We start from the raw sequence: 26921 nt of genomic DNA, 5'->3' as shown, positions 1-26921 counted from the left end.
AGCAAAGAACAGAGGATTAAACATACATTTGCTCTCTTTACAGAATCTGTGTTCCAGCCTTCTCTTAATGTATTCAGCTAATTAAGGACTGCGGTGACCTTGTGGCAGATTCTGAAATCTAGGAATGTCTATTTTTTATTTAATTTTATTTTTATTTCTTTTAATGCTGCCTCTCCCACAGAGCTTAATACAATCTGTTTCAGGTCAAAGTCTGTTTATGTCAGCAATGTTCGTACTACACAACTAAAATGTTTTAATGCATTTATCAACTGAAAATATTGCAAACATTTCATTTCCTTTGATACAGACACAAAAAACCCTCTGCCTTCATTGCAAATTCTTGTTCATATGAATCACTCTGAGTAATATTTGCTTTAACTTTCGTGTGGTTCTACAAACAGCCTTTATATGGCTGGACTTCAAAGCTGGTAGAAATAAAGGTTAGAAATGTGATAGGAGTAATCTATTATTAGGCATGAAACATTAAACCACTTTTAGTTATAAGCCTTAAAACCTGAATAATATAGATTTTTAACTTGCTGCATATTTATTGTGTTTTCAGTTAGTTAAGTCATTTAGCATGGAGGAACTGTTTGGAAGAGAAATATTTTCCATAGGAACACAGACCACAATTGGGTTTAATTTTTCCTAATATTTAATTTAGAAAAACTGCAATATGGTAACAGACATCTCATATGTCAAAGCTGAAATACTCTGCTTGGTGTTCCTTGCAGTGTAAAATTAATCTCTTACCAGCGCGCTGACCCGAAAGGCAGGTTTTAGTGAAACAGGCATGGGGTGATGGGAAGGGTGTGGGAAGGGAAGATAAAATCTCCTTCAAATAGCAGGGAAAGGGAAAAAATTAACACAGAGGAATGTCACAGAGTTTGCCATTGGTATCCAGTGACATGAGCTGATCCAAACGTGTGTGTGAGGGGTTTCTTTGACCAACATGCCCCACACCATTCACGGTTCATCCCTGTCACCCCACAGGGGTTTGTGAGGTATCAGATCTGCAGGGGGACATTGCTGAGGAGGGATGTGCCCATGGGCCCTGGCCTTCACCCCTTCACTCCCCTTAAGGAATTCACATGGTCCAAGAGGAGCTGGACAGGGAGATTGCCATGGCTTTGGGGGACTTCAGCCTGTGCAGCCAGTGGAGGCTGAACAGTGTTGCTCTTGTTCTTGGTTAGGTTTGTGTACTAACACAAGAGCATAAAAATAAGCTGAAAACATGTAACAGTTCAAGCCAAACAGGTCAGCCAGAAATAAACTACCGTTTAAAATCCAGAATTTTAAATCTTCATGAGCCTGGGAAAGAACAGGGAGGCAGCCTGGGCCCAATCCTGTTCCCAGTCCTAACAGTGGGAATTTTAACATTGACAATACAAGACACATTGCCCTTTTCTAAAAATCTAATTTTGTTTCCTTAGGTCCAGCTCTGCCAGCTTGCCATGGCTGTTGGCTGCCCTGCACGAGGTGGGATGAGGGGACTCACTTGCCCTTTCCTGATGGATTCAGCGACAGCACAGGGACATCGACCACCTCTGTTCTTACCGCTAGGGACACCTCAGCAATGTGGAGAAGGAACCCACTGCATCATGTGGAGTGGGTAATATCCAGATTTAGGGTATGTGTCTGGGGCAGGAGGCATCTCTCAGCTGCCCTGCTCTCCCCTCACTGTCACAGGGGTTTGAGGGATTTGGTGGCTTCCCTCGCAGCTGCCTGCAGGGCAGGCATAGTGGCAGAGACCAGGTCCCACCTGGGCCAACTCTGAATGAGGGAGGGGGCTTGGGACCTTTAGACCAGCAGAGCAAAGTTGTGAGATGTGTGAAACAGGAGGGTCAAGCAAGACCCCTCCAGCAAGGAGTGGGGAATGGCTCATTCAGCGTCAGGGAGTGGAAAACTCTCACTATTTATATTTTGGTCAGCGGAAGAAAGGGTCACACCCATCCATCTCATTAGTATAAAAAAGCATTGACAACACCATAGTCCCCACCTTTCCTTCTCCCATGCTTCTCCAGAGCACCTGGTGCTGTGCCAGAGGGCTTAATAGGTTACCCTGCAAAGCCTGGGACCGTGGTGTCAGGCAAGGTTGCACATTCCCAGGAAGTGCATGTGCACAAAGCTGTAACAGACACAGACTGAGGAGCAATGGCCCTGGCTGGCAGTGCTGAGAGGTGCTAATATTGCTGAGGAAAGTGAAAACATAATTGAAACAGTTTATTTTGGGGGGATGCAGGACACAATGAGGCAATAGCTTCTGAGCAACAGATACCTTTAATTCACCTATCCTGGTCTTACAGACTTTTAATTTGCTCTACAAATTTGGCTGGTTGCAGAATGTGTAAACACCCAGAACTGTACACAGCAAACCATTAAACATTAACTTATTGTCGACTTTAAAAAACCCTACTCATGATATTAAAAACATAAGGGGAAAGAGATGCCAAGCTAGTGAATGAAGCCAGCTGACTGCTGAGAAGAGGCTATGGGTTTGCTCCTTAGCTTTGCTGTTTTCAGTAATCTGACTCACTGAGATATTTTTAGACACAGTAACAAGTTCCATTGTTAAGTAATTTTTCATTTGAATTTTTCTCAAATTATGCTGTCCTCTTGGCCTGCAAATCCCTTTCTTCAGCGAGGCAGTGCTGCTCTCCACACCCCAAGGAGGAAGGGGAGCTATGGAGGACTCTGATGATTTGGACCACATGGTGGAACAAGATAGATCTCAGCATCAGGTTGGCAGGATATTTCCCTTTCTTCAAAGGTCTCCAAACCCAGCAAGATTTTCTTTGATATCTCTCCAAAGGGATTTATCAGCATTGGGGCATACATTTGTTTAGATTGTTCCTGTAGGGTGGGACTTTCAAAGGAGCAAAAGGATGCCAAGTGCCAAATTCTCACCAAGCTCTCCATAAAGATTTCCTTAGCTTCCTTTGAAAATGCTAGCTGTGCTCCCCATTGCTCTGTGCATCCCTGCTGGAAAGATGCCCAATGGTACCCTCACAACGTGGGCACAAGGGATACAGGAAAGATTGTGACATTTTAAAAAACAGGAGGAAGAACTGGCCTGAGAGAGAGGAAATGCATGAAAACGTGCAGGTTGGGGAGGAAACAAGGAGGGAAATGGAGACCAAATTCCCTAGACCCATCATTGTTTGGGGTTTTTTTAATTCTTCCTCTCTGCTTATTATTTCTCAGGTTTTCCCTGGCATGTTTTAGTTAAAACAAGAGATGAGCATCTATTGAGATCATGGGCAGAACTTGGGCCCTGTGACCAACTTGTGCTCGTGCTCTGGGCTCGAGACACGTCAGAACACACACAGGTGACCTGACGGCGCCAGGCATTAGTCTGGTCCCCCTCAGGGCTGCCATAGGAAAAGCAGAGGCTGTGCCCTAGGACAGGGCCACAGGGAAGTTAGAGGTTTGGCAGCTGGTTGTCTTATGTACTTTTCATGAAGCAGGGGCTAAGTCCTCCCTGATAGTAATGCACTGCCTCAGAAGTAAGTGGGACATCTGTAGGGAGCTGCATAGAGACATTCAGGCCAGTAGCTCCCGAATAACAAATGCACTGATGTCCAGGAGAGGACTTCCAGAGCAATTTGTTCTCCTACCCTGGGGAAAGGGCCTGATGAGGGCTGTTTGGAGAGGATGTCAGAGAAGGAATTTTTATTTTACGAGTAAGGAGATACAGAGGCTCTTTCTGATCTGTTATAGGTGCATTAATGATTTGTGAGCTGAAGCAGAGCTTGTGGTCCTCTGGTTATTTTGCAGGCTGAGAAGAGCCTTCCAAGTTCTCTAAAACTGTATTTGTAGTCATGTACCTGGCTGGGTTTTTTAAATAATAAGTACCTAGAGATTGCTGAGAGCCACAACATCTCTTAAACCTAGTTTCTCCTTAGTGCTTGTTGGTTTCCAGATACAATTTAAGATGTTGATTTTGCCCCCAAGCTCCCATGACTTAGTGTTGCAAAGAAAAGTGGTTCTGTTAAAATTTGTCTTATATCATGAGCTAAGTAAACCTCAGCACATCCCTTCTCATCCTATGTTGATCCAAGGATTAGATGTTAGCTCCCTAATTCAGTGAGGACAGGCACAGACCTGCTGCAGTAGCTCTGCCTGGTGCTTTTGAGGGGGTGAGGGCAGCAGGGTGCTGAGGCAGAGAGGGGGCAGGGGCCCTTGAGTCCTTGTCTCTTGCAGAGAGATGGAGGGCAGAGGGAAGAGCCTGGAGAGACTCCCAGTTTGTCGCTGGGGCACTGAATAGGACCACCAGCCAGCTTGGGAAGTCCTCGGATCTCAGCTAGCAATGGTTGTTGAAAGGAGCTTCATTAAGCGCTCCTGACTACAAGTTTTGGGAAATCAGAGTTTCACTTTGATTATTTCAAACATTCAGCTACCAAGAATAAAATAAGGACCTCTCATATGTGTTTTGGAGAGGTAATAAAACTTATTTACATGTCTGCAAAGTCCTTTGCCATGCACACTTAAATCAGCATTGCAAATCTATCTGAACGTGGTACTCTGGCATCAGCCTCCAGATGACATGTAACATGTTTGTGGTCTGATGGCCTTCACTCAAAAGGCTGGCTACAATATTTTTATATTTAGATTTATTTTTTGGGTTTATGGTTGAAAGATTTCGGCTCTGGGCAGCCTTTTCCATGGCTTTTAGCAGCAACACTTGCAGTTGTGTTTCACGTAATTAAACAGCCAACAATACTTAATGAAGAAATAAATAACATCAATAAAGTAGTAAATAATTATATGCAGGCAAACACCAAAGACATTATCCATCAGGCAACAGCTGTGACCATTAGTTTTGATTAATCAATAATGTTGTACAATAGGAGCAGGAATGCTGGCCAGGCCTCTGGGGGAATCACCAACGCTTTTCTAAGCAGTAAGCATTGTGATTTTAAGCAGAACTTTCAGCAGAATCTTTAATTAAATGTAACAACCAAGATCTCCTCCAGCAGCATTGCTGCACTTCTCAAAGCCCATCAAGCAGCTGGAGTTTAACCAAGACCCATTTAAGGAATTTTCTGTAGCTGGGAAGGTTTCTTGGTATGTCTGTGTTGGGAGATGCCAGTGGGGTACCATGTCCATCAGCAAAGGCACTGTTGGGCCAAGGGTGCTTTGGTGGGGTTTGGTGACCCTCTGAGCAAGGGACCAGCAGTGCCTGGCTTGTGCCACCCAGGAAAAATGAGCTGGAGCTTTTGGCTCTGCCTTCAGCAAGGTGGCAGAGGGCATGCCTGCCCAGCCTGCAGCTGGATGGAGCCCTCAGGGCCTCATCCCAGTCTGGGCAGCTCTGGCAGCAAGCGCCTGTTCTGTGTTTTGTTTCCAAATGTAAGTATGGCTGAAATTTCCCACCCATGATGCAGCTCCTCAGGAAGGGGGCATGTGCCGTCCATGACAAAATCAGCAAAGTCTGGTTCATCTTTATCTGTACCTCCTGGAAGAGGAGCCTTATTGAAGCTTCCAGGAGGAACAGAGTTCCTCCCAGGCATACCCCTCTTGATGAACGTTCCTGCCACCAGCTCACTGAATTCTGTGGCACCACTGTCTACTTGGGCAGCATCCCTGGATTGTGCTGAGAGGTTCCACTGCAATCAGCCAGAGCATTGGCTTCTTCCTTTCCTTTATACTTTTTCCCCTTCTTTAGTGTATTAGAGCTTGAAAAGAACGTAAACTATTGAGAAAGGCTGATCATGGCACCAGATCCCAACTTAGATAATAAGGCACAAGGTTTTATAGCCATTACCCCATTAAAAGAGAAAGAGCAGAAGGGACAGGAAGGGTTTCTGGCATGTCAGGGACAGGTTTCCAGAGTCTGCACTCACATCTTGATGGTTTGTTCCTCATGAAACTAATTGCTGATGACTTCTTGGCATCTGAACAAGCAACAGCACCACATTGCTTCCACCATGAGTCCAATGCTGGGGACATCTCCCCAGCAGTGGAGACAGGAGCATGAGAAGGGAGTGAAGCAAAGGCTGTAGCTTGACTTGACATGAACGAAACAGATGTGCAGACCCACTCCTGAAGGGTTACTTTTATTCTCTGAATTGGCAGATGCATGTAGGAATTTTGCAAGCATAAGGCACGTGGGTTTGTTGAGCTAAAAATGGCAAATCTCCAGAGAAGGCTGGACAGGGAAAGCCCTTGGCTCTTGTTTGAGAAATGGAGGTTTGCAGAAGGCAATGGGGGAAACATCCACATGACTCATAAACTCAAACAGTGCCCAGAGACCAGTCTTGAAGCCTTTTTTCCCAAGCCTTCTCAGCAGGAAAACCAGGAACAGAAATCTCACACGATAATTGCTGATAGTGCAACAAACCCCAGAGGGTTTCCTTACCCACTTCTCAACATGCAGGCACTAATAAACTCCTGTGTTAACATTAATATTCCTGATAGTCTCTGTAGGCTCCTTCTCCCAAACGTGAATCTCATTAACATCTGCAAACCCAAAGTAAGTTGGTGGGTGTTTAAAGGTGTATCCTGTGAACTGGAGAGCTGCTGCCTGCTCACAGCCCCTCAGAGCACCTGCCAGCCAGGTCTGGTGGCACTGACTGCACTTCCGGAGTGTGGCATGGCAAATGGGTACTGCCAAATCTACACAAGTCTGGTAACATCTCAGATAATGCCAAGTGAAAACCGCTCACATTTCTCCTTCAAAATCAGCAGATATGATTATGGTTTCCTCCCTCGCCTGTGAAGGACATGTGGGGTATTCCCAGGGGCACAGAGCACACATGTAAATTTCTCTGTGGATGCTAAGACTGGTGAGGACAAATTGACTGTTTCCTGCAAAATAAAATCTCAGTTTCATGTTTTTAAATAATTAATGCAGTGTAGGTAGCCTATAAAACTCAGGGCTTTTCCTTTCCTTAGAAGACAGGAAAGCATATCAATAAGCCACACGTAAGGGCAGGGTTTGGAGGGTTTTTTTATTTCTTTGTCACATTCTTTCACAGAGTAATCCTATTGTTCCTAAATACTTCAGGAACAGTATTTAAGGCAGATATTAATTTGTTCAATGAGAAAAATTTAAAAATTACAGATAAAGAATAAGTTTTTGGTACGAAATGGATTTCTTTCCAGGAAAGCAGCATCTTAATAACAGATAGAGTATGGACACAACTTCAGAATAAAGACTTATTCTAGGTCCAGGTTTAAAGTACCTGAAATACTACTTTTTCCTAACTGGAACAAGGCTTCTGCAGACCTTTTCTTCCCAAGCAGATAATATTTGGCATCTTATGCACTACATCAGATAAGATAAGTGGATGATCTTCAGGTATTTCTCTGCAGTCCTGTTATTCCTGCTTAGTTTTATTGAGATGAAGCTCTGGATTCCTAAACTTGGGAAGGGCAGATCTGATCAGGCCTCCTCCTTTCTTGCTGTCCTGAGCCTGTGCTTGCCACTGATTCTGTTCAGAATGGGTTTTTCCTTGGGTTGCTGTTTTCTGGTAGTTTTGGTAGGGGTGGAAGTGCTGACTCCAGGCACGGTGCCCAGCAGCCAGCTCTGGCCTCCCTGTGGCTGTCACCAAGGATCACGCTGTCCTCTGGTTTCACCAAAATTCAGGGCTTGGGAGTGATATCTTTTTGAAGGACTGCAATTTTTAGATCCCTTTTTATTGCTAAGCTAGGTAATGCACCTCTCAAAGTCATTATTCAAATGTGGCATATGTTTTGCTGTGAATTTTCAGTGGAACTCTTTCCAGTGATTTTCAAAATAAATGAGACTTTGCATAGTACCTTTTCCGTATTTAACATTGCCTTCCTGGCTTTGCAGCCAAGGCTTCCTTTTAAAGGCATGTGCATGAGATTATGCAATCGTAGTATTCCGGATACCCAGAGCAATTAAAATAAATCAGGCTAGGTATAATGAAGATGAGCCAAAGCATCTGTTTCTCAAGAGGATTTTAAAAAAACCCCACCAACACTATCATCCCCAGGGGCCTGAATCCATGGTGGTTAGACCTCAGAGATTCTCGTACTACAGAAATGTGTCCAGCACTCACTTGGATAAGAAAAGGAGGAGCTGCAAAGGAGGAGAGGACTTTGGTATGGCCACAATTCCTGCTCCCTCAAAACAGCAGCTGGATAACCCCATGTGTTTGGCAAAGCTGGACTTGCAGATTAATTCCATTTCCCTTCTAGTGTTTTAGTTTGACATGTGTACCTGGATGGGGAGAAGGAGGAATGATTTCTGCATCCTCTCCAGTGTTTACCCCACACATCTTGTGTTTATAACCTGTAGTTATTGACAATGGTGCCTCATCAGGAGGTCCAGAAATGTCCATCTGCTTGTGCGAGGAACCACAGTGACCTGGGACACTGTGAGACAAGAAGGACACTTCAGGCCATAGAGTTGAGGTACCAGGAGCTATTCTGATTTGTTTCCCCCTCCACTGCCATTTGGCACTAGATGCCAAAAGCTGTTTTCAGGCAAAACCAGGAAGGGGGCAAAGTGTGGGGCAGTCTGCAGCAGGTTGTCTGCTGAGCTGCCTTGCTTAGGTAGGATGACTCAAAGACAGCTTAGCCAAAGGTTAAATGTTGCTAAACTGTACCAGATGATTGACTCATCATTGTTGTGACATTTGTAGCTCAGGTAAAGGATGAAGAGGTGGGAATAATTGCAGAAGAGACTGCTCATGCTTCCCAGGAAAAAATCTGTATGCAAAGGAAAGAGCAAGTTGTGGTGGTGGACACTTCAGCCCTGCAGGTAGTCAGGGGACCTCAGGAAGGCTTTCTCTGTGTCAGTGCATCTCATTCTAGAGCTGGCAGGAAAGATCTCAATGACTGGGAGATCAAATGTCCTTGCACAAACCAAACTGGGGGGAACAGAAAAACTCAAGCCAAAACAGATGAGCAAGAGCTGTCATAAGCACTTAGGCATTAGGAAGGCAGTCAAAGTCAGTAAGGAGGTGAAATCCCCTGCTTTTATATGATGGCAGGGCAGAACAAAGCCAAATTTGAGTTTGGCTGGTGCAAAGCCCACTTTGCCCTGACTTGCTCCCCAGCAGCACTGACTGCTCCCTCTGAGACAACTGCTTACTGTCCTCTGGGGCCCACCAAATTTCTTTAAAAAAGGAATTTTCTAAGGAAAAAAAAAAAAGCCACAACAGCTCAGACCTGCAAAGTGGAAAGAGGTCAGCTTGTTTACTTAAACCGATTTAAATCTGGCACACTGAGAATAGCAACTTGCTTTGACCACTGACTTGGGTAAATATGGCCTGGCATTCTTACAGTGATATTTCCAGCCTCAGTTATCCCTATCATGCAGGGATATATATATATATATATATCTATGTATATATGCACATAGGTATATTTTCACTAAAAACAGTTGAGGTAAATTATTTGACAGGAGTTGGATGTGAAATGGCTGGTGTGCATTTCCTGTGCATTGTTTGGAAAGTGGTGAAGCCCATCTAAAGTCCTACCAGGCAACGTCCCCTTCCAAGCTTTATGATTATAAAAGAAATCGTTTGGTCACATTTAGGAACATTTCCAGTGGAGAATTTTTTTTCAGGATTTGGTGAGAAGGCAGCTATCTTTAGCAGATAAATTAGCATGTTTTCTGGAGAGATCCACACAGGAAAGGATAGCCAGGGATTGCTTGCTGGACAGTATCAGCATTCCAGCTTTGAAATGACAATTCAGCCCTTGTAACGTGAGATGAAATGATCTCCGTGGCCTCGGCTCCCTCTTTCTTCCACAGCCATCCACGCTACCACCACACATAACAAGACATAATTTTACATAAGTAGAAGACTGTGCTCTGAGCCAATATCCGAGTCGTGCCTGATTGAATATTGCCATTTCAGAGCCACCATCTAATCACATTTTTCAGGCCGTGTGAACAAAATAATGTTGTTATAATTACACAGAGTGTTTGTGTGTATGCACGCATGTGTATTATATATGTATAATGACATTAGGATGATAATATAGCTGTTTCTATTAGCTCTGTGGTATTAATAAGGTATGACAGAAAGTTATTTGATACCATTTGAAATCCCACTTGCATTTTCATATTGCTCTCAGATGTAATTCAGGGACTTGATTTTTATGAGTTATGGCTCTGATGTCACTTGTATTTTTGCCTGTAATAGGTCCCACAGGAGCAAAATTCATCAGACTCAATTAACAGCATCTGAAAAGTGTATTTGGTTAGCAACCAATCAGGCAGAAATGGTGTGGGCTCTGTTTTAGCTGACCCATCACTCTGTGCCACTAGATGAAACCAGCTTTGCAGGCAGCAGTTAGCAGCCGCTGGAGCTCAGTTACTGTGAGAGTAAAACAACTATTTTTGGGGCTGGTCAGCTGCTGGTTCTTCCTGTCCCATGGCTGTACCCTTTGTTATGGGGCTCAGAATACTCTGCAACCATCTGGGCACCCTTCTCCTTTCTGTATGTGCAGGTGATCTGTCCCACCAGTCACTATTTTATTGGTGAATATCTTGATACTCAGTGATGATTATTTTCTTTAAGCAGCCTAGTCTGGGAGCCCTGGGGCAGTGGGGTGCTTGTTCCAGGCGAGCTGCTAGCAGTGCTATGGGGGAATTAAAAACACAATGCCAGGGCAACAAAAGGAAATGCAAGGTAAATAAAAATAATTCCAAATGCACGTATGAGTTGAAGACTGGGGTTTGAAAGCTGATCTCATGTAGGGTTTTCTGCTCAGTTTGGTCACTTATTGGGGCTGGTGGATCTTTTGAAGGGAAGATAAATGCTATGACTGCTGGTATTATTAATGCTTTGAGCTGGTGATTCGTACATCTGATCTAAAGGGCTCGCAAAGTGAGAGACTGATCCCAAAACCTGCTGAACTGAACATGAGGCCTCATGGCAATTTCTCAGGGCTTTGCATCCCATCCCCTGTGCTGAGTGGGAGCAGGGGCTGGCATCATCCTCACAGCCCCTGCTCCCGCTGTGACTCCATCTCCCACCCTGAACACTCCTCTTAAAACTCCTCTGTGTCTTAAAAGCCTGGAAGGGAAAGGCTGTGAGCAGAGAATCAGTAAGTGGCCTGGAGCCCCCCAGCACTGCTGGCTGCCCCCCCGTGCAGGCACAGCCCCATCCCAGTGTGGATCAGCCTGTGTTCCCTTCCAAGCACAAAGCCAGGCTTCAAGACTCCAATTGCTTCCTGTCTCCCAACATGCCTGACCACAACTATTTTTAATTGTAAGGCATGAAAATAAGGTTATTTAATAAATTAACGCTTCAAATGTTTTTTGGTTCAACTTTGGCTGTTTATTAGGAGCAGCCTTATTTTGGCTTCTATGCAGTCATTTCCAGCTACCACTCTGTTTGATCCCCATCTTATTTCCTTTGTAATCTACTGATCCTCTGTTGTTATCGTTGCTGTGTTTTATGGTTTTACATTACTTTATTGACTCAGTATACTGTAGACTGCTTTTTTTTGGTCCCCTCTTCACTGAAAATAGCCTTTTATGAGAAGCTTAAGCAAAAGCTTGGAATGTCCAAAAGAAGGCACAGAAAAATTACAACATTTTTCACATTTCTTTTGGCAAGAGAAAGTTACAAAATATTCATATGAAGAAACTTATTCAGTGCCTGCAGGACAAAATCCAACTTTTGATAATATGTGGAATTTCAATTTCTGCTATAAACAGGCTCTGTATTTTTTGTATTTATTATTTTGAAGTATAAAGAATTTTCTGGGGGGGAGGGGGAAGGCTCCTATAAAACTGATGTCAGAGCAATGATGAGTATGCATGCCCTCACTGCTGGGAATATGTACACTTCTGCACTGCCACAGCCTCTGTTGCTATCCCATTCCAAATGCTACCAACATTAGCAACTTAAACAGGATGCTGGGGGTCCTACCAGCCAGCAGCACCAGATGAAGTGACACCAAGGGCTGGGGGCTGGAGCCATGGGGATGGAGGGCGAACCCTCCTTTTGTTCATGCTGGGCCCCTTCTTCTGCCCCATGGACCATGAGCTCCTCTACAGATGAAGGTTAGGTAGGGTCCTGCAGGAGCTCAGTACATGGAGCAGTGACTTGGGCCATCCTGCATAACCCCTGCCTCCCAGCATGCTGCAGGGATGGATAATCATCCCTCTGCTCAGAGGACCAAAGCGTGCTCTTACCTGGTTGTTCAGCCTCACCACCTTCTTCATAGAGGATATAACACCATGGCTTGGAGGAATGCTTGGAGGAAGTCTGTAGCTGGTGGGAAGGATGGGACGCGGCAACTATCAGAGCTGTGAGTGATGCTTCATGCACTGGGGAGGAGCTCAGGGCTGGCACAGAGGCTGCCAACAGTGCCTGGGCCCCAGCTGCTGGGGTAGAAGCAGAGGGATTTGGGCACAAATGGAGATGGGAAGTTCTCTTTGCTACTTGATTATATATGGTGGGAAAGGAGTAGCCCTACCTGCCTGAGATAAAGAAAATGAAGAAACAAATACAAATCTGTTTGTGCCCAAAATATTGTAACAATCGTTTGAGGACTGTTTTATCTGTGTGAGAATATAACCCTGATTAAACATGTCAAGGTCAGTGAAAACAAAGGTGAATTGCAGAAGAAATGTGTATAATTCTGGCCAGGAATTCACTGGGGGTGAAACGGAGCAGCACTCCTTGCTTTGCAGGGATGTGTCGAGGTGTGGGTCTCACTTGCATCACCTCCCATACCTGTCCAGCCCCTGACAAACATCCTCCAGGGGACTGAGCTCCCAAGCACAAAGTGACAAGACTTTATTGGCCAAAAGGGCTGCTATTTGCAGCTCTCCTAAGCTGTTCTGCTGGGTTTGCCCATCCAAGCCATGCTGGTGCTGGGTGGAAGCCCAAGCAGCAGTACCCACTGGCTTCCTGCTGTCCTCAAGGAGCATCCCAGCCTACCCCTGGTGCTCACAGCGTTCTCACCGCTGTATGAGCTGTGAGGCCACAGACCAGACAGGCACTCAGGGCATCTCAAAAGGATAAAGGGCAGGAAAGGTGAAACCTCTTACAAACTGTAAGGATTTGGTAATTCCTCCAGAGGAACCAGCAGAAAATCAGCCTGCCCCTTGAGAAGCACCAAGCATCCCAGCCAGGCTTGGGTGCTGAGGTTGTCAAGATGAATCCCTCACCTTCATGGCACCGAATTCATGGCGAGCCTAGCCCTAATTCCCGTGCCTTCTTCGTTCCCGCTACCCGGGGCCAAGCAAGCCTTGCGCCTCGCGTAGGGGTTCCCGTCACCGAACATCACGGCTTGCAGCGGGGAGGGCCCCTCGGTCCCAGCGGGATTTGTGCACCGACCGTGCCCCGCTGTCCAGCACCGCTGTCCGTCTGTCCTGCCCCGCCGCCCGCACCGCAGCAGCGGCACCCGCTAGGGGGCGCCCCGCCCGCGGCGCCGCCGTCCGCACTTGTTGCTGCCCCCCGCGGCGCGCGCTGTGTCGTGATGCACGCGGTGCTGACGTCACCGCTGGCGTCATTATTAACGATCTCATTCATTTATTTATTTATTTGCTCGTTTGTTTATTTGCTTATTTAATTATTTATTTGTTTCCGTTTCACGGCGCCCCGCCGGGGCGGCTCCGAGCCTGTACCCGCCCTTGCCCCTCTCCCCCTGGGATCAGGGCCTGCGGAGGGGCCTTGGGAGGGGAATGAGCCAAAAACTGGGAAGTGCCACTGCTGAGGAAAGCGCAGAGGGACATGCTCCCCGCGGAGCCACTTTGTAGTGCTCCCTCCCCCACTGCCCCGCGGAGCCGGGGCTAGCTGCCCTGGCGGGCAGTGATGGAGCCCCGGGGAAAAGGGCGAGAAGATCAGGGCTCCCCCAGAATGACCCGGTCCCTGTCCGGGGATGGGCGGATGGGGGCTCCGCGGGCGCGGGGGGCCGCGCAGCCCGCCCGCCGCAGTAGCATCTACCTGCGGGGATGCAGCTCCCGGAGCCCCGATGGGAACTTTCCGCGCCCGGCGCTGCGGGGCGGCCCTTGCGCCGCTGCGGGACCAAGTGCGAAGCCCGCGGTGCCGGCCGAGGCTCCCGGCGGCTGAGGCTCCCGGCGGCGCCCCGAGCCGCCCGCCTTAGGATAGCGGAGGGTGCGCGGGACGCGCGGAGCCGGCGGGTCTCTCTCCCCGGCGCGGGGCGCCGCCGCAGGGGGCGGGCGGGGCGCAGGTAAGGGGCCGCCCCTCTGGGCGGGGGGCGCAGCCACCTGTCCGCCGCCCCGCGCCCCTCCGCGCCTGCCGAGCCATCGCCCCGGGCCCACGGCGGCAGCACCGGCACCGGCACGTGCCGCTGCGCGCCCGTGTCCGCGGGCGCGGAGAGAGCGCGCTCATCGCCGCCGCCGCGCTCCCGCTCCCCCTCCCCTTGCGCTGTCTGTTCCGGCCGAGCCGCGTCCCTCCGCGCAGCGCCATGAATATTGATGTGTTTATATAATCGATAACCCACTTTCCATCCCTTCCCGGGGAACAGCGATAAATAAATTAGGGACGCGCCGCCCGCCCTCCGCGGCCGCCGGGGGGGGCGGCAGGGGGGGGCGCAGCCCCCGCCGTGCGCTCCGCGGCTGCCGGGGGTGGGAGCGGGATCGGGCGGTGGGAGCGGGCGGTCCCGCCGGGCGCGCGCGGACGAGCAGCGCCCCTCGCGCCGCAGGAAATGGTCTTTATATTAGACATATACGGGCAGGTCCTGTCAGATCCGCAGCGCGCCCGCCCGCCCTTTCGGCCCCCCAAAAATCGCCGAGCGCGGACAGGGGCCCCGCCGCCGCCCCGCCGCCTCTGCGCCACCCCCCCGAGGCCCGCAGCCGCCCCGCGGCATTTTTGCCCGGCCCGGGCGGGCGTCGGGGGCCCGGCCGGCGTCGGGTGGCGCCGGCGGCGGGACGCGGCGGGGCGGCGGCGGGGCGGCGGAGCGGGGGGCGGGCGGCAGGGGGGGGCGTCGCCGCGCGCGGCGGGGCGGGAGGCGGCGGCGGCGGCGGGGCGGCGCGGGGGCGGCGGCGGCGGGGGGCGGCGGGCGGCGGGGCCGGCTTCGCCCTGCCAGGACCTGCCGGGCTCCATTCACGCCAACAAGTTTGGGAGAATGTTGAGTTCAATCGCGCCGGAGCCGCGATGGAGCGCAGCGCACTGCAGGTACCGCGCCGCCCCGCGCCCCCGCCCCGCCCCGCGCCCCCCGCTGCCGCGGAGCCCCCTCCCTCCCTCCCGCGCTCCCCTCCCGCCGCCCTCTTCCTCCTCCTGCCCCTGCGCGGCGCGGCGCGGCGCGGAGCCGGCGCTGATGCCGCTGCCGTGTTGTTGTTCCCCGCAGTGGGTCGGCGCCCCGTGCGGCTCGCACGGCCCCTACGTCTTCTACAGGGCGTTCCGCTTCCAGCGCCGCGGCGGCGGCCGGGCGCGGGTCCTCTCCCTCGGCGACTTCTTCTTCGTGCGGTGCCGCGCGGAGGAGCCCGCCTGCATCGCGGAGCTGCAGCTGCTCTGGGAGGAGCGCACCAGCCGGCAACTTCTCTCCAGCGCCAAACTTTATTTTCTCCCCGAGGACACCCCCCAGGGCAGGACCAGTGACCATGGCGAGGTGGTAAACGCGGCGCCGGCTCCCCCTTCCCCCGCGCCCGTCCCCACCTGCATGCCCGGGCTCGGCTCCCCCCTCTCCTGGCTCCCCCCCACCGCGTCCCCCTCCCCGCCGTGCGTGGCGGGGCAGCGCGGAGGGGCCGCGCCGTCGGGGCGCACCGGTGCGCGCTGACCGGGAACTTGTGCGGGCGGGGGGAAGGAGGGAGGGGGTCGGGGTGCGGGGCGGCCCCGGCCCGGCGGGCAGCGGAGTGTGTGCGGGGCTCGCCCTATCCTTCTGCTTAACAACAAAAAAAAACCCCAACAAAACAAAAAAAAAACCCCGAAAGCAAAATACACGGAAAAGCGGAGAAAAAAAAAAAACACGTTGGGGGGATTTCGATATTGTTCGGGGCTTTTTTTAAATATTCGATATGTTTAAGAGGGCGGAAATTACGAAATGGAGGCAGAGGGAGATCAAAAGCTCTCTTGCTGGCAGGGACGTGTTGAATAAAGTGATAAATGACAGGTACGGGAATAATACATTCAAATAACTTGCAGATATGCCTGGGCGTATTTCGGAGCCGCCGCGCTCCCGGCGCAAACGCGCTGCGCGCCGGCACCCTCCGCCGGCGGCCGCGCAGCCCGGGATGGGGCCGCGCAGCCCCGCACCGCCCCGCCCCAGCCCCGAGCCCTCCCGTTATCTGCTTTTCAAATTCATTGCTTCAGTCTGGGGCGGGGGACGGGTGAGGTACCCAGGCAGGGGGCTGCGAGGATGGCGAGGGTCCCCGAGAGGGGCTGGAGACCAGGCGGGAGGGGGACGAGATGTTTTGGGGGAACTTCTGTTGGAGATGCCGGGGGGGTGGGTCCATGGGGGGGGCTGTCCGCAGGGGCTGTTATCGGAGGCACGCGTGGCTGTAGGTGCCGGCGTAGCTGTGTACCCGCACACACGCGTACGCAGCCGAAACGCGTCTCGGAGCCACCTTCGCTCGCTGCCACCTCTTCACTTTAATTTTCTGTGCGTGCCGCTGAGATAAGGGAGCCTTTTCCTAAGAATCAGGGAGATGACAGTGAGCAATGGATGCTCTGAAATTGCCCGTGGTGACTATTTAAAACTGTGCCTCTGCGTGTCTCGTGTGTGTGTAAAATGAAAGATATTTGGAAGGGAGGGGGGGTGGGGAAAGGGACACAAATCATTTTAATACGCCTTAATGATCAGCTCATGTTACTGTGGTAGGAACATCAGAGAAAATTAATCCTACCATTACGAGTAAAACACTGCTCCGGTACGAGAGTTCTCAGCTGCATGTACCTTCCTAATAATACGCACGATTTTATTTATTTTTACATGCAAACACCGCTAGTAATTAGCCGTGTGATTATACTTGTGCATTTCATTGCGGCTTTAACTGATGTCATTCTGCATTATTCAACCATATGAAAACAATTTTCAATTAAGATAATGGCACGCCTTGAAATTATGCAAATGCCGGCCGTATTGTGTAGAATAATTATGACAAATGTAAAGCAGGTAAAAAGTTTCCTAATGCAGTTGTGTTTTACACCCCGGTGATGTCATTTCCCCTCTGGCCTAAGTTAGTCATTCATTAGCAGAGTAGCAGCAGCAGCAACAGCAACAGCTCTGAGTGATACTTCTCTGGCAGGGAGCCTACAGAAACCGGCACTGAGAGCCAGGGCCTAGAGAGGGCAACATAACACTCCCATTAAGAAATGTACTTTGTTTTCACTTACTCCATTAACTTGTTTATAGACATAGGAATGATTTTTTATGATCGATTTTTAATAGTTTGGAACAATCCGAGCAGTGCTTGGGGATGTGCAGGCAGCAGAGAGACAAAAAGCTGGGTGCTGGCTGGCTGGGAGTAACTGCTCTCATTGTGGGGCAGGGGCAGCTGTTCCCCTTGGCACCCCAAGGTCCCAGTCCCTTCGGTAAATGACACTCACCTTGGTCCCCAGACGGGCAGCAGGGCCACCTCTGGGGTCATGGGGCTTCCTAACTCTGGCCTGGACCCCTTTTGCACGAGGAGATGTGGCTCTCGAGTCAGATGCGGCTTATAGCCGCATCAGAGGGGACCTTATTTGTGGTGTGGGATTGCTGATGGGATAAAATACCTCATTGTGTATTCAGGGAGTAGGGATGGAGTGAGCCGGTGGTTAAGCGTGTATTGCGAACCTGCGGTGTCCAAAGCAAAGGGTGACGGGGTGCTCGCTGTCACTGAAATGGTTGGGGAGGGGAGCAAGTGGCTGAATTGCAGGCTTGTGATCGAGCCCACCAGAGATTTAGGCACGGTCTCCAGCAGCTACCTGCGCCAGCAGCGTGATTAATAGAAGCAGCTGGCTGCCTGTTTTCTGTAATAGCAGCACTGACACTATGACAATATTCAGCTAGTGGCTGCAAGGAGGGATGTAATGCTTCTGTTACTCACAAATTTCTGATGGCGTATTTTATCTGATTGCCAAATGTTTGAGCTAATCAGTAATAAGTGTAAATATAAGTCTTTTTATAGCTAGCTGAATTCATCATCCAGATTTAAATATAACCCTGACTGCTGCTGAAACTGGATGTTTCCATGCACTGCCCAGATCCAGGGAAGGTTCAAGCCCAGGTGTGCTTCCGCTTCAGCACCCTTCTTTCCACCTGAGGCTCAGCATCCCCGTCACCACAGTGGAGAAACTCCCTTTGGATGCCAGGAGCTGATAGAGATTGTTTCCCAGGGACTCTCAGTGGATGGTGAACATGGGATGGGGTTGCTTGCATGCAGCAGGTATGGGTGGTTCTGACCCTGATGCTCATTGCATCCCAAGGAGACATGCATGGAGAGGCTGGGAGCAGCTCTGGCATTATGCTCAGACCAGGGGTAGAGACATGTTTTTAAGAGCGACAGGGCCTGTGAGGCCACTGCTAGGTGAACTAGAAGAGTTTGTGCTACTTCACTGAAAACTTTGTTGCTGCTTTCAAAACACGGGGGCCTGGGCATGCTGCTTCCCACCTCACCATCAAGCCCAGACACTGCAGCAGGTGCAACACTGGCCAGAGAGCAAGAGCAACCTTCTCTCTTTTCCCTCCAGCAGGGAAGAAGTGATTCTCCTCCATCCGTACAGGGCCGTTACCAAAACAGTCTCTTTTGGTGGAGGAAGTCACCACTTTGCCTTGATTTTCTCATTGATTCTGGTCTGGTGGGGTCCCGTGTCACCTTCCGCATGGGCAGGGAAGTTCTCCTTGACAGCAGGTGCCTCACACAGGGGTCAGAACAGGATGCTTGGAGGCCTATGAAGATCCAGAGGGAGCACCTTTAAGGGCACCCCATTGTGTTTGAAACAGTTTGATGGGGTGCATGTGTAAAGGAGGCCCCCAGCTTTGCTGGCACCCAAGTGTGAGAAGCTGTGTGCTGTCAGAAAGTGCCTGCCCAGGCCCCTCGTGCCTGCTCCTGTGGCGTTCAGGGGGCACAAGGTGGGCTTACCCTCCAGCTCACAAGGTCTTGGCAAACCTTCCTCCAGCTCATTTACTGTTCTGTGCTCCAAGGGGTGGTGTGGGGTTGTGGAATGACTGACCTTTGCAAAAGCAATTGTAGAGCAAAATGCTTGTTAGTGCCTTGTGCTTTCATGTTTTTAAAGGTGTTGGCATTAGTTAGACTAGGCTTAAAAATACATTTCAAAGTTTATATCATTAAGTCCAGGGATGGTATTTGATGTGATGCATACAATTCCTAAAAAACCCTGATTCATTTTGCATGGTATGACATTCTGTGCACTGCTCTGCATCGTGGTGAATGCTGCTTCCATTGAGGCTGGACTGTCAGTGGGGATCTGCCTTTGGTTCATTCATCAGCAGCAAAGTTTACTACGAACTCATGTTGATTTCATCTCTTCTCCCAAACTGGGGATCTGATGCAATGCTTTTCGCCTTGCAAATAATCCTTACTCATGCAAGTAATTTACATGAGTAAGCGTTGCTCATAGAGAGGAGAGGAGAGAGCTAGTTTCCTGTAATTATTTCCCTAGAAGTATTTTGCATTTTCAGACTAATTGGGGTAAAGGAAAAAAAAGAAGTCACTCCATAAATGTGTGTCATTTATAATTGCAGAAGAGATTCTTCCAGAAAGTTAAGGGAATCGGTGGTTCTGTTCTCTCTTCATTTTGGGATAGATGCTGACAGCATCCCTCGAAAGCCTGGTTCATTTTATAGGAGCTCTTCACTTGCAGGGGTCCTACCCCAGTGCCTAAAGGTAGTATAGGCTGGCCCAGGCATGGTGTCTTGTATCAGCGCTGCTTTATTGCCACCCCCCTAGAAAAATGTGCTACTCCCTTTTCACGGTAATGGATTTTGGGGTTTTTTTACAGACGTAGGAATCTGTACGCTCTTATTTGAAATGAGAATAGCCTCGTTTTAGCCTCCACGGTGTGTGCCTTACGCTCGTATCTGTCAACACTGGTAATGGCAACACGTTTCAAACATGCAGATTATGATTATTAAAGGGTGCTTTAAAAATCATGCTAATAGCATCAATCTCCACTGTACACTTGCTCAAATTAATTCAGCTTTGGAAATCAGCACACTGTAATAGCAGTGTTAGAGAAATGGCATTTGTCATAAAATATCGTGGGTTTGGTAATTGCATATCCACTCTGTATATTTTTATCTCTCTTGCCACCAGTAGCATATGCTGGCAAAGGAAGGACAGGGCAATGATATTACTCAGAGAAGCCACATGTTGCTAGCCATTAGCCAGCAATCTGGAATATCTAGTCATTTAAGGCAGATTCCTTAAAAAAAAAAAAAACAAACCCAACTTTTTATTTTATTTCCTTTCTTCTTTCCCTCCCCTTCCCTGTGCATTCAGACTGTAAAATACACCCACTGCTTTCCAGATTTGCTGTTCCCAGTCTGATCAGTGGCACTAAACATTAAACTCTTGTCTTTGGAGAATAATAGGCCTCACATGGTACACCCTCAAGCATGTTGAGATACTGTGCAGGCTGGAAAATAAAAATGTTCTAATTGTGTCTTTTAAATAAGCATAGGAGTGAATTAATTAGACTATATTTTGTCTTTAGTTGCTTAGTTACACAATAGTATTCCTAAGCGCAAGTAAGATAAATTGGCTCTTTTTGTGCTGCTTGTCCCTTAATCATAATTACTGTATTGCTCAGGAGAGTAACGCATACATAGATTTTGCATTTTTAATAATATTCAAACAATATGCGAATGATATAGAAAGTATGTTCTGATTCAAGCTCTCGTATGCTTTTATTCGGGAAGAAGTTCTACTGCTATGGGAGCAATATTTGCATTAGTTGCTCAGAGATGTAGTTCTGGGAAATACATAATTGAAATATTCTTGCAATGCTTGTTCTGGCCCTTTCATTCGCATTCAAAATAACAATGCCTTAAGTCTCTGAACAGTCATCCACTCTAGATTTAAGAGCTTTTTTTCTTTGTGTGCGTGTGTGTGTTTGTGCGTGTGCAGTGTGGGTTCACACCCAACGTTAACCCTGCACAGCCTAGACACTCGCGTGATTCATGGTGTTGTATCAAGTTGAGCTTTTTATTTGTAGCTAAAATGCAGTCAGAAGGTCAGATGAACATCGGCATTTTATGGCATTAATCCAATGACCTTAATGCTTGGCAGGCGTCCATGTTTCTATGTGAAGGTGCCAGGGTTATAGATAATAAAAGAGTTTGTTTTCATTTTCTGGATATTTTAATCTTTCTTTGCAAAGCGTAGCCTCGGATTTGGGGGGCTTGGGGCTACTCCCGGGGGCCAAAACTTTAATGTCTTACTGGGTTGTTGAACGTTAGCTGCTAATGATGGGCAGATTGATACAGATACTGAACAATGGAAGGTTCTGGCAAGAAACCCCCTAGACATGCTCAGTGGATGTATGTGAAAATTGGCTCCATTGTTCTGCTGTATGAAAAGCAAGTAAATTATTTACAGATATTTGCTAATTAAAGCACATATTGTTTTACCAGCACAATAGAACACAATATAACAAAAGACAAAAGAATAAGCTTGCATAATTTAAACCTGCTAATGCCATGTACTCCTTGTTAAGAAAAAATATAATTATGTAATCTATGAGGAAAGCTTCTCGTACTGTAACTGTAGTAGGCAAAATTAGGAATGAATTGCTTGTCAACTTGCCTAAACTAAAACAGCTCTTTGAGATCTGTGAGCTATCTGACAGCAAAACATGTTGACTGAAGCCTATTTTCTATATGGTCAGAACTTCTATCTGCAATGACAGATATAAATTCAATTTGAACCTCTGGCTGGGAGTGGGAGGAGGGAGAAAAAAACACCCTAGTCACAAAGGAGGAGGCTCACAGTCGAAATGTCATGTCTAACTGCTCACAGCCATCCCTCTGTGCACCCCATCTCCACCCCACTTCTGGCCTGATGTACCAAGACCCCAAAAAGCGTCCTGCAGAGACATGGTGATGTTCTGCCCCAGGTCATTTTGCGTGTCACGCTTTGGAATTACTGAGTCATGTGGAAAATGCTGCTTGCTAATACAAGGGAAAGCAAAAACCATAGGACTTCACGTGCTTCAGCCATGTCCTTTTAATTTGGTCTTTTCTCTTGGTTTTGGACCCTAGAAGAAGGGATGAACACATCAGTGTGAGTTTCAGACAGCTCTGTGCAGCTGTGCTTAGGCTGGGGAAATACCTGTCACCTGAGTTTAACAAGATCATTATAGCCCTTTAAAGTAATTAGGAAAGGATTAACAGATGAAAGGTTCTGCCTTGGCCTCTTTAAAATTCTCTGGTGGGCCAGGTAAATTCCTGATTTATGCATGTTTCCCTTCTCAAGGCTCTCCCCATAGGTTCATGGGTGGAAAGCAGTGGTCTCTGTAGGTCCCTGTATGTAGGGAATAGGTCCAGACCCCAGCAGTCAGTTGAGCTCCACAAATCCTTTGGGACACCTCTGTCTGCCCTGGGCTAGGGGGTGCGTGAGGAGATGGCACCAAATGAGGCACTCTGAGCAGGGTCAGGGGAAAGAAAGCTGCCCCTACCTGTGCCAAGCTCTGCAGCCTCTTGTGAGGCTTCCCTGTCATTCAGTGATCCCACCTGTGGAACAGGAGGAGCAATTTCCATCTGGCAGAGCTGTGCCCAGGTCTGCAGCATGCTTATGGCAGGAGAGTCCTTCATGTGCCCTGTAAGGGAGGCTGAACAGGGCACATTCCAGAGCCAGGCCTTTTCCACCACACAGCCAGTTTTTTAGCCAGTTTGTGGTCCTGCAGCCTTAAAAACTTTTGTGTATATTCACAGCCCACAGCTGGCAATAGGGAGACAGGACCTTCTTACTCTAGAGGAAGTTTCTGAGAGCAAATCAGCCCTGTACAAATGCTCTCTGCCTCTTTAGAGCTGGGTATGGTCCCTGAAAGAAGTGCTGCTTTTAGGAGATGCTTCTGGAGACCTGGGTTCAGGTTCCTGAGTGACTTTGGGTGGGTGGGTTAGGGCTGAATTGAGATAATCTGCTGTCCCAGTGCCCTGGTAGTATCGGGAGGGCAGAGAAGAGCTCTGGACTAAAGACTGTGATCAGGACCTTTTGTTTTGACTGTGCTGTCAAACAAAGCTGATGGTACTTCCCTCAAAGATCCAGGTAAAAGCCTTCCTATGGGAGAGGTGCTTATTGGCAACAAGCTCCCTCCTTCTCTTCTGCATGTCTGCAGCATGACCTCCTGCTCCTCAGAGGGGTCTAGAGCAGGGAACTGGATTCCTGAGTCAAGAACTGCCATGTTACATACACATGGTATGGGAAGGTCCTTTCCACTTAAATTGCAAAAACGCTAAAATATACGTGGGGTGTAAAACCAGCCCAGGATAAGGGAGGTCTTTATGCCCAAATGAAATAACAGTTCTGTTATCCCTGGTGAATACAGTCTGTAAGAGTCACACTGTATTTTTTGCTCCTGTGGATGAATGTGTTTTCATCAGCAATGTACTGGGTTGCAAAATGCACATCCCCAGCTATCTACTATGCTAAAGATTTCACAGAAAAGGCATGAAGATGTTTTCTAATGCAAATCATACTGATTAGATAAATGACATACAGTGTCTCCTGTAATTATCAGCAAGAGCTTTTACAGTACATCTCCTGTTTCTCTCTAGGCCACATATTTGATGTTAGGAGACAGCCAAGCAGGTGTTTGACTTGCTCATGCCCTCCAGAATTCCTTAAATGACCTCTGGAAGTACTGGAGTGAAAACAGTCTCAGCATGTCAAAATTTTGAGATATCTCAGTTGCTGTAATTCTTTTAAGGCTGCCTCAATGTCTCTAAAATATGAATCTTTTCTAGTTATTGGCAATGAGTAAGGAGTTGTGATGTACTGTATGTGGGTGTGCAATCAAGATGTATGACCTCCCTGTGCTGCCCTGTGACTCCCTGCCTTCTAAGAGTTAATATTTCTTCTAAAAAATAATTATCTGCTTTAAGCTATTATAACTACCTGACCTGTTTCCCTGATTATAAGCATTTCAGCCATCTGCTGAGTCAGGCAATATAGCATTCTGTGCTTTCACGAGGCTGTGATGGTTGCTTAGACAACAGTGACATAATATTTAAGCATAATGGCTCTCGAGAAGATGCTGTCCTCTTCTCCCTGGATGACTTCTCTGGAAATGCAAATCCAGTGTGCTCTTAAAAAAATGAGATGGATAAGAGGGGTTTGTGTCACCATCTTTCTTAACCATCTCCCCATTTTCTACTTGATAGGTGAAAGAATTGTACTGTGCTCAGAAGTCTTATAAGACATGCTAAAATTACAGGCTGACTCAATAACCATTTTTATAGAAGCAGCTAAAAAAGTGCCTCTTTCTATAGTCAGTGCTTATTTAGAGATGTAGACAACATTGTGGCTGAGACCATTGGTCCATTGGGCCACTGTCCAATTGGTCAGGTCCACCAGATAAATCTCATTCCTGAGCAGAGTTGAAATCTCTGCTGGTTGTTTTCTCTTCTTGCTGTAGCAGGAAAAAATGGTAATTAAAGACTTAACTGTGCAATGGAGACCTCATAAACATATCACTTCAGAGCATAGCTAATACATGATGAGTTGATTTTGTATAGATAGAGATATATATGCACTGTTTGCTACGTGGGTGGTTTTTCATGTTTACACAGAGATATAATTATGAATGACATGAAGGTTATACACCAGATTTCTTTAATCTTCTAAAGGTTTGTTAGTCATGTGTCACTGTGTACCTGGTTTTTATTTTTTCAACATCTGTATTCCTTTGTCATCTCATTGAAGGGGTTTCTCTAGAAGGGCTGTGGCAGCAGATGGTGGTTGATTCCACAGGGGTATAGGAGCTCCTCTGGCTGGCAGAGCTCTACAGGTCCCAGAGTAACTTTTGTTGTGATGTGGGGCTTAACCAAAAAGGAGAAGGACCCCTTTGTCACCTGCTGCTCTAAAAAACCCCCAAACACCAAGCAGTTTGGGGCTGAGTGCTTGGAAAGGTTGCTGAAGAATGTGCAAAAGCGCAGCAAGGCACATTGGAATTGCAGAGCTGGTGAGGTACTTGGGTGACCTCTGGGTGCTGTGGTGCAAGGGCAGATGACCTCTGGTGTCAGCAGACTGCCAAGATGTGGGCAAGACAGCCCCAATGGAGCTGCCCGTGGCTCAGGCTCCTCCAAAGGCAGAGACTGGAGCTGCCTGCCGTGCCTGGCTCAGTGTTTGCATGATGAGGCACCGGGGTAGGAGTGCCCCTGGAGATGCAGTCCCACAGCGGTGAGATCTGCATTGGCAGAGGAGACCTGCAGGCTGATCTGCAGTGTTTGAGGAGTACTTGAGGAGTTGGGAAGAATGTGGACAATTCTGTGTGAACTGGGTCAAAAGTGAGTGCTGAGGGAAGAGAGCAGGTCTGTCCAGTCCTGCTGTGTGATGGGCAGGGCGACCCAAGGCAGGCTCTGAGGCGGTTCAGGTCATTTTTCCATTTCCCGCCTAAAAGTGAACTAGGCCACGTTTCTGTGGTGCCGCTGTGGGGATCGCTGGCAGTAGCAGGGGAGGACAGGGATTTGGGCCCAGCCTGGTGCCTTGGGGACAGGGATTTGGGAGCCAGCCTGGCGCCCTTAGGGATGTAGCTGCTGCAGGGGTGACCAGCTGTCCGTGGGGACAAGGCTGGTGTGGAGGTGGCCGAGTGGCCCTGACAAGGGGCCAGCAGCTGTGGAGAGAGGTTTAGCCCAGAGCCCTTGTCACAGCATAGGGACAGCGTGGACTCCTTCTGTGTTTTGTATTTGTGCTGGGCTGCTCCCTGGTGCCATCCTGGGCATCCCTTTGCACTCTGTGGCTGTATTTGGATGTTGGTGTCACTTTGCTGAGGCCTGAGGGGTGGCGGAGAGTGGCATTTTTGCTGTGTCTCTGTTTTCCTGGCCCCTCACATCCGTGTGGGGATGCTGAACACCCAAAATTCCTGTGGCTGGATGTGCTGCTGCCACAGGAAACTCATGGCTGAGGTGTGCTTTCCCCAGCTCCCCAAAAGGTCCCCTGCTCCTGCCTCTGCAGTTCCCCCTCCATGGCAGCCTGACCGAGTGCACCAGTTTCGTTTCACCCTTGGTACAGTAGGGCTTTTTTGGGGGGATTTTTGTGGTATTTTTTTTGTTTTCTTTCTATTATTGTTGTTGTTTGTTTGTTTTTTGTTTTGTTTTTTTTTAATTCAGTTTCTTTTTCCTCCTGTGTACACATCATGTGCGTGTGTGCGAAGGTTGCATTCTCAAAAACAAGTTTATTCATTGATGATGTAATAGTGATTGTACTTTTCTTTTGGTTAATAAATTGTCTGCTCGGCTTACTTTGTATGCCAGCCAAAATTAGTCATACCAGTTCTTGGAAAGGATATGAAGAAACTAGTAATTGAAATCATAATCATTTGATCATGAGAGCTATTTGGAAAATAATATTTTAACCAGAAGCATGTCTGATCTCCAAGTCAGGTTTCTGTTGGTTTTTTGGTTTTTTTTTTTAACTGCTGCTAAGTAGATTTTTCTAGTATGGAATATGAGAAATTGTGTAGTAGCTGGTGATGGTATTCAACACCCAAAGAGAGGACTTCATCCAGAAATTGCTGAGACTGTCTGCAGGCAGGCTGATATTTATATATATGTATTATTTTTTTCCATCCTGACATTTAATAATCACCATGTAATAGCTATAAAATGCATAGCAACTACAGCTTTTTTATTTCAAGTGGATGGTGTAATGAAATTGGGTGAAACCATCCATTGAAATTGTACTTTGTAGTACCCAGTGCTTGTTTACAAAGTATTGACGTTTGTCATAAACAGAGATTTAAAGCATCACTGTTATTGTTTGTTGTTTGGTGGAGGCTCTTATGCTGTGCAGCGATAAAGGAAAAGATTTTATTACAAGCTTGCTTAGCATATAAACATGCTGTTCACTTCTGACC

At 48.2% G+C, this 26921-nt stretch overlaps 1 protein-coding gene across 5 annotated transcripts in view; it reads left to right on the top strand.

Moving 5' to 3' along the window:
* The window catches only part of ARID5B (AT-rich interaction domain 5B), a 151733-nt gene that overhangs the window by 23595 nt on the left and 101217 nt on the right, over positions 1–26921 (top strand). For 3 of the 5 annotated variants that reach the window (XM_071438620.1, XM_071438618.1, XM_071438619.1), the window contains one exon: positions 1434–1630. In XM_071438620.1, the coding sequence (XP_071294721.1) occupies positions 1434–1630 (197 nt within the window). Of the gene's footprint in view, positions 1–1433; positions 1631–14956; positions 15081–15174; positions 15514–26921 lie in introns of those variants that run through there. The other 2 variants (XM_071438623.1, XM_071438621.1) reach the window with 2 other exon arrangements.

This window comes from Agelaius tricolor, unplaced genomic scaffold, assembly GCF_023055355.1.
Source record: "Agelaius tricolor isolate 1412-34295 unplaced genomic scaffold, bAgeTri1.0.p SCAF_13, whole genome shotgun sequence".
Taxonomy (NCBI): domain Eukaryota; kingdom Metazoa; phylum Chordata; class Aves; order Passeriformes; family Icteridae; genus Agelaius; species Agelaius tricolor.
The sequence above is the reverse complement of the archived record's forward strand: the minus strand, read 5'-3'. Positions and strand labels throughout refer to the sequence as shown.